Here is a 13,496-nt window from a genome sequence, read left to right as displayed (position 1 = left end):
CTCCTTTCTCCAAAACTCTGCCTATTAACATTCATCCAGGATAAATGCATTCTCTATTTTCCAACACCGTCTTAGAATCAAGATTCTAATTGTCCTCTAACTCATTCTGATGCCCAAGAAACTAGCCCCAAGAACTGAGAGGTTTCTGAATCTTAACTTACAAGGTACTGAAGTTTTACTATGTGTTAGCTAACTAACATTTCTCTCAAATAAGGCTTTGCACACAACTAAGGTGTATGAGATTTAAATCTAGCATGTAAATTGTTTGACCCTCCTGGATAATTTATCCACCTCCTCTACTCTGGTGGGGAGTTGTGACGTAGCACATCCATCTCAGGAAGAACTTAGATCAGTTCAACTTTTGTTTGGCTTTCCTCCATGGAGAATTCATCTATCTCATCTCAAGAGTTTCAGTTAGTCACATAGTTGTCCTCTGGGATATATTATACAAACCAACTTCTTCCATACCCAGTTTTCAGTAAGCTGTGGATCCATCCATATAAAAATACTTGTGTGTACCGAATTTGAAAGCTTTACTTATTATCTATGAGTCAGTAAAGTTTCTCATTTTAATTAAAAAAAAATTCTAACTTACAATTTACAATTTTAACCATTGACAACAAATTTGCATTTAAAACAAATACAAGTGGGTCAGGGCCACCATCCTCTAATTGCTGCATTACTGAAATCTGTGATGGTTTCTCTTCCACAGCATAGTCTGTAAGGAAAAAAAAACAAACAAACAAAACATGTAAAGGATTAGTTAAAGGGACAAACCAAGAAAGAAATCTGATGGAGGAATGGGCTGATTATCCACAGGAAAGAATTAAGCATTTGATTTGTAGTTAGGGTGAACATAGGTTTATACCTGCTGTCTTAATGTCATGCTAATAGTGTCCCTTTCATTCTCAAAAGTAACCCAGTCCAGTTTGGATGAGAACATGGTTATCCTATGTATAGGCTTCTCCACAAAATGGTTTATGCCATAGTCTAAAGACAGCCCTTTTATTTAAAAAAATTCTCCAACTATCATAAGAAGAATTTTACATATTACATGTTCTAAGGCCAACATTTAAAATAATCCATGACGGACAGAGGTGTGTAGGAGATGAGCTAGATGGGTGATGGGTATTAAGGAAGGCACTTGTTGTGAGGAGCACTGAGTGTATGTAAGTGATGAATCACTGAGTTCTACTCCTGAAACCAGTATTGTATTGTATGTTAACTAAAATTTAAATAAAAAATAAGATAAAATGAAATAAACAATGATATACAATAAAGTGGTAATAGAAGGTAAAATAGTTACCTCTGGATGAAAAGATGTTGAGGGGTTGAGGTAGAGGAGAATCCTTTTTATTCTATACCCTTTAGTACTGTTGAAATTTTTTACCATTAAAAAATTAAACTTTAGGAGCGCCTGGGTGGCTCAGTTGGTTAAGTGACTGACTCTTTATATGGGCTCAGGTGGTGATCTTGCTGTAGTGAGATTGAGCCCCACATCATGTTCCACACTGAGCATGTAGCCTGCTTGGGATTCTCTCTCTCCCTCTCTTTCTGTCCCTTCCCCCCTCTCAAAATAAATAAATAGACATTAAAAAAATTAAACTTTAAAAAAGTACCCAGATAATAAAAGTATCATAAAGTGACTGGTTTCATGACACACTTCCTCTAAGTCAAGAGTTCAGTACATATATCAATCACCAAAATCACCAGTAAATCACACAACAGATTCCAAACAAGGACAAGTTAATACTTGAGACCTTGCACAGAACCTTTCCCATTTAATCCCTGAAAGCACAGTACGTGATATTCAGCCACGCCATTTTGAATGACAGTAGCCTTCCCAGCTTGAAGTCAAAATCATGGATAACAACTATTGTAGAATGTAAAGATACAGAAAAGGAATTGAAAACCTGTAAGTTGCATGTTGTTTGATTAGTCATATAAAATGTATCATTATACTCAAACTTTCACTCTTCGCAGATGACATGATACCCTATGACATGATACTCTATGGAAAACCCAAAAGACTCCACCAAAAAACTGCCAGAACTGATCCGTGAAATCAGCAAAGTTGCAGGAAATAAAATCAAGGCACAGAAATTGGTTGCATTCCTATACATGAACAAGGAAGCAACAGAAATAGAAATCAAGGAATCGATACCATTTACAATTGCACCAAAACCCATAAAATACCTAGGAATAAATCTAAACAAAGAGGTGACAAATCTATACACTGAAAACTATAGAAAGCTTAGGAAAGAAATTGAACAAGACATAAAAAATGGAAAAATATTCCATGCTCATGGACAGGAAGAAAAAATATTGTCAAAATGTCAACACTACCCAAAGCAATTTACATATTCAACACAATCACTAACAAAACAACACCAGCATTCTTCACAGAGCTAGAAAAAACAATCCTAAAATTTGCATGGAAACAGAAAAGACCCCAAGTAGCCAAAGCAATCTTGAAAAAGAAATCCAAAGCAGGAAGCATCACAATCCTGGACTTCAAGCTATATTACAAAGCTGTAATCATCAAGACAGTGTGGCACTGGCACAAAAACAGACACTCAGATCAATGGAACAGAATAGAGAACCCAGAATATGGACCCACAAACGTATGGCCAACTAATCTTTGACAAAGCAGGAAAGAACATCTAATGGAATAAAGGTAGTCTCTTCAGCAAGTGGTGCTGGGAAAACTGGACAGCGACATGCAGAAAAATGAACCTGGACCACTTTCTTACACCATACACAAAAATAAACTCAAAATGAATGAAAGACCTAAATGTAAGACAGGAAGCCATCAAAATCCTCCAGGAGAAAGCAGGAAAAAAACTCTTTGATCTTGGCTTCAGCAACTTCTTTTTTTTTTTTTTTTCAAAGTTTATTTATTTTTGGGACAGAGAGAGACAGAGCATGAACGGGGGAGGGGAGGAGAGAGAGGGAGACACAGAATCGGAAACAGGCTCCAGGCTCTGAGCCATCAGCCCAGAGCCTGACGCGGGGCTCGAACTCACGGACCGCGAGATCATGACCTGGCTGAAGTCGGACGCTTAACCAACCGACTGCGCCACCCAGGCGCCCCTTGGCTTCAGCAACTTCTTACTCAACATGTCTCCAGAGGTAAGGGAAACAAAAGCAAAAATGAACTACTGGGACCTCATCAAAATAAAAGCTTCTGCACAGTGAAGGAAATAATCAGCAAAACTAAAAGGCAACTGACCGAATGGGAGAAGATATTTGCAAATGACATATCAGATAAAGGGTTAGAATCCAAAATCTATAAAGAACTTATCAAACTCAACACCCAAAAAACAAATAATCCAGTGAAGAAATGGGCAAAAGACATGAACAGATACTTCTCCAAAGAAGATATCCAGATGGACAACCGACACATGAGAAAATGCTCAACATCACTCATCATCAGAGAAACACAAATCAAAACCACAATGAGATACCACCTCACACCTATCAGAATGGCTAACATTAACAACTCAGGCAACAGCAGATGTTGGCAAGGATGCAGAGAAAGAGTATCTCTTTTGCACTGCTGGTGGGAATGCAAGCTGGTGCAGCCACTCTGGAAAACAGTATGGAGGTTCCTCAAAAAACTAAAAATAGAACTACCCTATGACCCAGCAATTGCACTACTAGGTATTTATCCAAGGGATACAGGTATGCTGTTTCAAAGGGGCACATGCACCCCAATGTTTATAGCAGCACTATCAACAATAGCCAAAGTATGGAAAGAGCCCAAATGTCTATCGGTGGATGAATGGATAAAGAAGATGTGGTGTGTGTACACACACACACACACACACACACACACACACAATGGAGTATTACTTGAAAATCAAAAAGAACGAAATCTTGCCATCTGCAACTGTGTGGATGGAACTAGAGGGTATTATGCCAAGCGAAATTAGAGAAAGACAAATATCATATGACTTCACTCATATGAGGACTTTAAGAAACAGAACAGATGAACATAAGGGAATGGAAGCAAAAATAATATAAAATCAGGGAGGGGGACAAAACATAAGAGACTCTTAAATATGGAGAACAAACAGAGGGTTACTGGAGGGGTTGTGGGAGGGGCGATGGGCTAAATGGGTAAGGGGCATTAAGGAATCTACTCCTGAAATCATAGTTGCCCTATATGCTAACTAATTCAGAATTAAATTTAAAAAAATGCATCATTATAGACAGGGAGAACAGATACCATTTCCTACTGATGAACAGAAAAAACTATTTTTTGGATGTAAGGGGAAATGTCTACTCTGCCAATGAAAATATTTATTGAAAAGAGAAATACTAAGTGACTTTTATTTTTTTTTTTAATGTTTATTTATTTTTGAGACAGAGAGAGACAGAGTGCAAGTGGGGGAGGGGCAGAGAGAGAGGGAGACACAGAATCTGAAACAGGCTCCAGGCTCTGAGCTGTCAGCACAGAGCCCGATGCAGGGCTTGAACCCACGAACCGTGAGATCATGACCTGAGCCGAAGTTGGACGTTTAACTGACTGAGCCATCCAGGCGCCCCTAAGTGACTTTTAAAAAGAAGAAGGTATTTGTACGAAGTTATTCTACTGGAATACAAAATTGCAAAATTCTGGTGAAGAGACAGTAATAGCTAGTTGTTTCTTAGTAGCAGAGGTTTTGATAATTAGATTTAATGAAAATGGAACCTTGTACTCTTATTTAACAATAGAGTAGGCCAATTTAACTTATAAATCTAAGACTTACCAAAATAACCAAAATTTGAAACTTAAGTCATAATTTTACTAACAAAAGACTATTTTTAGAGGGTTGTAGTAAAGCAGCAAAGGCACTATATAATCAAAAGATGCTTAACTTTATATGAAAATTCATTGTTAAACTATTTGGGACATGGCATAATACCTTCAGCCAACGTTGCTGAGAGCCCACTCTAGGCCCAGCACCATAGTAGAAGACAGAAACGTAAATTAAGACTGAAGGAATGCATGGTCTAAGTGAAAGAATCAGACCTATAAAATATCTAAATTACAATAAGAAAAGTGTTAGTACAGTAAAGTCTATAAGAATTCAAATGGAGATGGAATTAAAAATGCTACTACAGAGGTAGCATAGGTAAGAATTCAGAGAAGGGTTTTTCATTAATCTGGGATTCTGAAAAATTGAGGAGTTCTTCAAGGAGTCTCCATTATACAAGGGTATGCTAGGCAGAGAAAAGGAAGATAAGGAAAATATTAATTACATGAGTACTTTGCACCTGGCACTGTTCTTGCTATATAACTTCTAGTATGAAATCTGATTTAATATTCACAATAACTTTTAAGTAGGTGTAGTTACATAATTTTTTTTAAGACTAGGAAAAAGATTCAGAGAGGATCAATGACCTACCCACTGGATCACAGCTAGAAAATAAGGGTACCAGGATTAGAATTCAGGTTTGTTCAGTTTTGCAGTCCAGTCCATTCTCTCCCCACTATTCCACAGCATATGAAAAAATATGGAAGTGTAGAAAGTGAATATTCAGAAAGAGTAAATAATCTGGAGTATGCATGTAATATGCTGGGGTATTGGCTAGAAACAAAGTTATAAAGGAAAGTTGAGATAAAGTTACAAGGAACATTGTATGCTAAAATAAGTAATTTATACTGAAGGCATTGGGAATCCATTGAATGCTTCTAAGCCAGAGCAATATATGATAATATCTATGTTTAAAAAGATAATTGGCAACAACATGGAAGATAAAATAAAGGAGAGAAAGAATGAAGGCAAGGAGACCAGGCAAAAGACTAGGACAAAAGTGTGGAAAGATTATTGATAAATCATCTCCTAAAAATGTACTAACTAAATGCTGATCTGGATCTATCAACAACAAACTTTCACATAAAGATAGGCATTCCTTTGACTGGATAGAAACTTTATTTCTTACCAGAACACTAAAAATGTTTTTTTAACAATAAAATTGCTACTTAAGTTCAGCGGTCTCTGCTTACTTTATGTACATTTCTGAATGCATATTATACTGCAAGACAAAAAGTTACATTAATGTCCTGACTTTATCAGGTGGGCCAATCCTACAACCATAAGCAACTCTTAAGAGTATTATGTGCTTTAAAATATAGAGAAAAAAGTGCCAATGAACTACATTTGTATAATATATACTTCCAACGAATGAAATGACCTTATAAAAACACAAAATTTACTCTAAAACTATCAGTAACAGCAACAATTATTTTCATGCCACTGAGTAGCTGTTTTCTTTGTTGGAAAAGAAAAAGGTAGTTAAAACTCAAATTCTCTCTTAGAAGATAACATCTGGCATACTTGCCATTACTATGACTATTTAAATGTTTCTTTTTTTTGTTTTGTTGTTATTGTTTAGTTTATTTATTTTGAGAGAGAGAGAGCATGAGCAAGCACAGCATGGAGACCAAAGTGCAGCTTGACCTCACAAACTGTGAGATCATGACCTGACCCGAAATCAAGAGTCAGACACTTAACCAACTGAGCCGCCCCACGATCCTTGTTTAAACATGTAAGTCCACATACCTCCTTTTACACCAGTGGAGATGAGAATGGGAGGAAGCCCATCTTCAGGAATTAGGTTCATTGCACTGCCAACAGGACTTCCAACCTGAGTTATACTCCCAGAGAACAGAGAAATATCCGTCTAGGAAAGCAAATCAGCAAAGTGAGCATTACAGACAAGTCAACACTTTAGCAGAATATAAATGGGATATAAATGGGAATTTAAGTGAAAATTTGCAATCCATACTTTTTGAAAAATAGCACAAATTTCTCATTAACCTGTGGTTTATTTCCCAAAGGACTGGGTTTATACTATGAAAATATTTCCAACTGTATGGTTTCTCTTTCTGGCATCATGAAATCAGAATAAGAAAAGAGGCCTTATAGCCTGGGTTAAAGCTTTCTTTACCCAGGTCTTCTCTGCCATAAAAGAAAATATTTTTTAAAACCACAGTGGCAACAGAAACACAATTTCAATATTATCTCATAATTTCTGAACCTTCAGTGAGTGCATTTGGGTCCATTTAAAGTCTCATTTTCATTGATTTTTAAAAATAGCTTTGAGAAAAGTGGTGACAGTTGTACAGCAATGTGAATGGACTTAATGCCACTGGTTTGTACACTTAAAAATGATAAAAATGGCAGATTTTACATTATGGATATTTTACCACACTAAAAAAATTAACAGATAAAATACAGAGATTAAAATAAGTCATTGTTTTCATTTACTATACAATTAAATAAAACTTCAAGTTCATTTTTCTCTTCATTAATATTAAGATCATATTTACTACACTATTTAATAAAGTATAATGTTACAAAAAGACATTTCGGATAGAGTTAAATCCACTTAACAATTTAACAGAACATACTCAAAATCTATTAAAATAATATTCTCCATATTCTATACAACTTAAGCAAAAAGAAAAAAAAAGCCAAAGACTAGAAATAATCCAAATGTCCATTAACAGGAAAACAGATAAACTGTGGTATATCCACACAATGGAACACTATCCAGCAATAAAAAGATATTAACTTTTGGTGCACACAACATGAATAAATCTCATAGTCATTAGTTTGAGCAGCTAAACACAAAAAAGTTAGAAGCTACATACAAAACGAAATACGCTATATGTTTCCATTTACATGAAATTTAAGAACAGTCAAAACTAATCTATGGTGACACAAGTCAAAATAATGGGGCTACCATGGAGAAAATTAGGCAGGTATTGACAGAAAAAGGGCATGAGGGAACCATCCAAAGTGATGGAAATGGTCCTGGAAAATACCCAAGTATTTTCACCTGGGTAGTGGTTGCACAAGTGTGTGTGTGTGTGTGTGTGTGTGTGTGTGTGTGTGTGTGTCTATAAGTTCATCAAGTTGTCTCCTAAAGATTAATGCTCCCTAAATACTTTACTATCTAGATTTTATACCTGAATAAAGATTAAAACTATTTTTTTTTAAATATGTCCATGTTGGGGCATCTAGGTGGCTCAGTCAGTTAAGCATCTAACTTCAGCTCAGGTCATGATCTCTCAGTTCATGGGTTTGAGCCCTGCATTGGGCTCTGAGCTGACAGCTTGGAGCCTGGAGCCTGCTTTGACTGTGTCTCCTTCTCGCTCTCTGCCCCTCCCCAGCTCATGCTCTGTCTCTCTCAAAAATAAATAAAACATTAAAAAAATTGTTTTAAATGTCCACGTCTTATTATATTTTTATCTATGCTATCTATAATTTAGGATGCTATCGGTTTTTAGTAGGTTTTTGTTAAAAATTTTGCAATGTTCTCAATACATCATATAAGAGGAAATTTGGAAAATTTTATTGGCAAACCATTATTACCTGATTTTAAAGTCTAGTACAGGAAATGATGCATAAAACCACCTTTTAATATCATAGAAAGTGGTCATTTGGCCTCTACGTACATACCACCTGTGAAAAGGAATTTATTTCATTCATGGAGTACCTATTAAGTGCCACACACTCTACTAGGCCATAAAGATGAGAAAAATATATTCTAGTCTGGCCCTAAAGATAACTATTATCCCAATACTTATCTGGTAAAATAAAAGAATTATTAATCTTAAAATGAAATTCTTCTAGTTTATCAGGTAAGTATTTTTTTATCAGATAAGTATTAAAAAAGATTGTTGAATAATGTAAGAGACAAAAATAAAATAACTAACTTGGTTTAATTTTGCAAAATGAGCTGAATCTTGTTTCCTTGTAACAGTCATTCACTAGAGCTTCCTCTTGCATTCAAACAGAATTTATCTTCTAAAAACCTATCAGGGGCTCTTGGCTGTCTCAGTTGGTAAAGCATGCAACTCTTGATCCTGGGATTGTGAGTTCAAGCCCCACATTGGTTGTAGAGATTACTTAAAAATAAAATCGTTAAAAATCTTACATGGCAACCAAAAAGTAGAACAGAAGAAAGTAGAGATGCTTGGTTGAAAAGAAAGGAATAGAGGGACTCCTCGGCCACCTTTATATGGCCTGGCCCTTCCTCATCATGGCACTCCCAAAAGGTCACCACAGAACCTGTGAAACATTGTTCGAAAATCAATGTACAAAGGGGGCAGGATTCCCTCTGCATTAGCTCTAACTACAGCAGTAGCCTGAGCTCACTGAGAACAACCTTCATGAGAATCTTTCCCTGAAAAAAACCTTCCAAATACATAGCAAACAAGAACTGATTTTGCCACATTTACTTTACTCCCGAACCACACACATACATCCTAAACTGTACCTGAAACCTATAGGCTTCCAAAGAAAGGTCACTCAATTTAGAAAATGGCAAGACAGAAGCAGCACAATGCTGAGTAAACCAAGTACTCACTTTTAGATGCCGTTTTGTTTTCTTACCTCTGCCGGTAGAGGACTGGTAGTTACTGGTTTAACTGGGTCATGTGAGACAGCCAAGGTTCCTGCAGAGGAAGTTCCATTCACTGTTAATTTGGCTGCATCAGCAACTTCTCCATTAGGCAAGATCCCATCAGCAAACCAAACTCGCCTCTGCTCTCTGGGCTGAGCCACTTGAGGAGCCAGAAAAATAAAACAGGCATCACTGTGATATTGGTAGCGTTTCTAACATGAAAGAAGAGAAGGTCACCATTTCCAGAAGTACAAAGAAGTCACTATTTAGCATCTTATAATTATAAATATAAGAACTGTAACTGTGTATAAAAGTGGTTATAAATTAATAAAATACGAGTTTAAATATATTCTTTATTTCTATAACTTAAACATAAAGATTTAAAATACTTTGCTTTAAAATATTAAGAGTTTGTAAGTACACTTATAATTATGTCACTTATTCTGTTCCATATCACTGACAGAGAAACTAAGAAAGGTGTTTTAAGTGCCTAGGAAATAAATTAATCACAGGGAAAAAATATCTAGCAATAGATGTCCACATCTCCTAAAAGTATGAGGTTTCCGTGGGAATTAAATATCTGGAAAAGTGATATGGTATTTTTAAAGGGCAAAAGATGCCCTGAAGAATGTTGAAGAATTATTTACTAATAAAGGAAGAGTTAGCACAGATATGTAAGAGAATTGGGAAGCAAACTGACCAGATCTCTGGCTAAAGAGTAACAGAAGATGAAAAAAGACTGATCTGGCAGTGCAAAAGTGGTCTGCAATAGGGGAAAAGCTGGAAAACTAAGTCCGATGAAATGATCTCTTTAAATCCAATTCCAGAAATCAATTCCAAACAGCCAAAACAAAGAGAGACTAGGGAAGAACAACAAAAATGACAAATGAAGTAAAGAGAGTAAAGATTTTAAGAAAGAAAGCCTGAACTCATAAAAATACAAGGAGTATGACTAAGGGATGATCTGAAGAGGGGAAAATGGGGAAGAACATGATAACGTCAGTAGAAGTCTCTGATCTTCAAAAGGGGAGGAGGGCTATTTAGCAAGGGAGAGGGAATATTACTAGACAAAAAGACATAAAATTAATGAAAGAAGATTGATTTTAATTATCAAGGGAAACTTCCTGACAAGACCATTTTAAGGAAATACATAACTGTTATTTTTACTACTGATAATTTCCTGAACTTACAAAGTATCTTTCACCTGACAATATCATAATCATAAAGATATAAACTAAAATAAGTTGAGCCCATAATTTTCTATCATATGATATAATCAGAAAGCTCTGGAGTTTATAAAAGTCTATGTACCTAACAATATGTTCATATTCTTATTTGGATGGATTAAAAATGAAAAGAGAAAATGGCAATGGGTTTTCAAAATGCAACACTAAAATGGGCTGCTCCAAAGAAAGAACTCTCCATTTTCATAAACTCCTACAAAGAACATTAAGGTAGGCATGAAGCTAGGATTTTACAGGCCAACTTCAAATTCTGTATCTCTTTTCAAGTAGAAGCAGTGTAATCACTCCATTCTTAAGTTGGAGAGAGTATTGGCATATTTTTGGAGGTGCCTCCAAAATATCAGGTAACACAGTATTATTCTTTACTTGCCCAGAAATAGTCTTGACACATTTCTCACCTTGTTCCTTCCACTTTAAAAACCACCCAAAGGGACTTATCTACAGTGTTTTAAAGACTTGTGCTGTAAAATCACATCAGCACCTTTTCAGAGGAACTTGGTGAGGAAAAGGAGAGAGAAGAGCACATGATTCCCTACCTTCTGCTCCAGGGTGCTTTAAAACTCCCACAGGTACCATCACAGTGGGAGGTGGAGAGCTCAGGGCTCCTGAGGCCTGAGCTTGCTGCAAGGGAGGGATAGTAGAACAGTATTCAGCAGGATTGTTAGGGTTAGGGCTCTGGCTTGAGGCACTCATCATGTTCTCCCAGGCTTGAGCTAAAGCAAATACAGACAATCAATGTGAATGGATTGCAAAATATGGACATCAAGACCTCCTCAATATTGGATAAATAATGTAGCTCTTCCTCATTAACACTCATAGTACTACTCTCTCTTCCAACTAGTGAAAGTATTAAGGAAATAGGTTATTTTATTCAATAAAGGAGACCATTTAGTTAAGTAAACTATTTGGAAGCAACAAATAAGAATTATGTGATAGTTCTGGTACAGACTAATAGCAGATCAGTCTGAGATTAAAGACTAGGCCCCTGGCTTCTTTAAAGGAGACCATACATTCCCTTAAGAGGGAGTGAAACATCAAACTTACTAAGGGTTTGCAGCTGGGATGGCAATTTAGATATTTGGGGGTGGGGGGGGCAGGTTTAACATTCAACACATTTTATAAAGTTCTTCAAAAATCAAAATTGGGCCTAAAATAGCATAATTCCATTGTATGATATTTTTGTTTCATTTACAGACTTTTAGGCTCTTCTTAGTTGAGGTAAAAATTTCACTTGAAAAATTCTAAAAGCTAACGCTGAAGAGAACACATCTCAACATTTTTGTGAATTCTGCTATTGTGTAATCATTACCTCGTGTAAAAGTATCCAGCAAAAACAACCAATTTACATCTTTGGTGTGTCTCAAAAGCATAGGACCCATCTGAACATGAAAATGTGCCAATATCATACAAGTGCCATCAACCAATATGAATGATTACAAGTGTGTTAAGATTCTGTATATTCTATAATTTTACTAAATATTGACATATCAACTATTGTCTTTAAAGTAAATAAGATGAAAGGAGCTACAGAAATGAGAGATACCAAATTTTATCTTCTAGGTTCAGGTAATACCACATGCTCAGGAATGGAAAACACCCAATTTTTTAAAGCATCTTTTTTAAAACTCTCATTCAATATCAAAGAATGATCCGTAAGATCATGAATACTTATTGCCTCCAAACTTCAGGACAAGGCTAAAAACAATAGCTAAGTTCCTTTGAAAGCATTGGCAGAAAGAGGGGAGGAAGAGAAAAGGAGAAAGGGAAAAAGGGATAGGGAACACTGAAAAGCATCAAATTAAATATTCAGAAAAAGACTTCGCTAAGCCATGCGAGAGGAAAGACTGCTGGAAAAACCAGAAAAAGTAGATTACTTTAGGATTCCCTGGTAAGGGCATCCTTGGCTTAATAAAAATAAGTATTCCATATGAATCCTCTGCCATTTCCTTCATCTTTGGATATGCCAAGTTAAAAAAAAAAAAAAAGAAGCTATCAAGTTGAAAGACCTCATCAAATAAAAGAGGTACTGGGTACTATAATTAAGCAGCATGCTCTTTTCTGTGGATATATGTCTGAAAATGAAAGCAGGAATAAAAATCATCAATTGAACAACTGAGTGAAGTAACTACCATCTAAAAATTGACCCTTAAGAGTAGAGAGAATGAATTAATATTTTGATCAAAATTGTAAGAATTCAGAAATGGGAGGAAATTGGGTGGATCACAGGAGATCAGAACAGATCAGATTAACTGACATGCAGTAGTTAATAAGCCAGCAACAGGAAAACATCACTATGAGCAACGCAGACAGACAGAGCAGGAGGGGTCTTGAGCAGATAGATTCCCGCCTCCAGGAGGCACGCTACCCTGGCACAGGCATCAACTTTTGTCCAAGTTCAAAATTTTATTCGTAATTCTTCTGGCAACTGTACAAAGACATACAGAGAAAATACTATAGCCTGATTAATTTTCTTGTATCTCTTTACAAAAATACTTTTTTTTTTTGTAATTCTAAACTAAAATGCCCTTGGATTCATTTCCAGTCCCACAAAAGATGAACACTAGACAAGCTATATTTACCTTCTCCTGGCCATGTTCTTTTACCATATAACTAAATTTAAAACCAATATTCTTATAACAAATCTAAATAGTATTAAGGAGATTTCTGACAGAAAAAATGAACTCCTCTACTTATGTGAAACACTAAATAATTTATTTTTAACAAGATGAGTGACAACCAAGTTGTTAATAAGAATACACTTCAAGTTATTAAGGTATTTCCTAGAAATAGACAGCTTCCCTTGAAAGGAAAACCTCAGTCCAATTTTAATATTTCATCATCTGAGTGGTC

The 13,496-nt window shown here is 35.9% G+C and overlaps 1 protein-coding gene across 4 annotated transcripts in view; it reads right to left on the bottom strand.

The window, feature by feature from the left end:
• ZFYVE9 (zinc finger FYVE-type containing 9) overlaps positions 1–13,496 on the bottom strand; it is a 214,777-nt gene that overhangs the window by 73,913 nt on the left and 127,368 nt on the right. For 2 of the 4 annotated variants that reach the window (XM_045477396.1, XM_045477397.1), the window contains exons 6-9: positions 11,183–11,359; positions 9,393–9,562; positions 6,552–6,672; positions 596–718 (exon numbers count right to left, since the gene is read on the bottom strand). In XM_045477396.1, the coding sequence (XP_045333352.1) occupies positions 596–718; positions 6,552–6,672; positions 9,393–9,562; positions 11,183–11,359 (591 nt within the window). The remainder of the gene's footprint in view (positions 1–595; positions 719–6,551; positions 6,673–9,392; positions 9,563–11,182; positions 11,360–13,496) is intronic. The other 2 variants (XM_045477398.1, XM_045477400.1) reach the window with 2 other exon arrangements.

Source organism: Leopardus geoffroyi, chromosome C1, assembly GCF_018350155.1.
Source record: "Leopardus geoffroyi isolate Oge1 chromosome C1, O.geoffroyi_Oge1_pat1.0, whole genome shotgun sequence".
Classification (NCBI taxonomy): domain Eukaryota; kingdom Metazoa; phylum Chordata; class Mammalia; order Carnivora; family Felidae; genus Leopardus; species Leopardus geoffroyi.
Note: the sequence above shows the minus strand (reverse complement) of the source record. Positions and strands in the feature narration are given on the sequence as shown.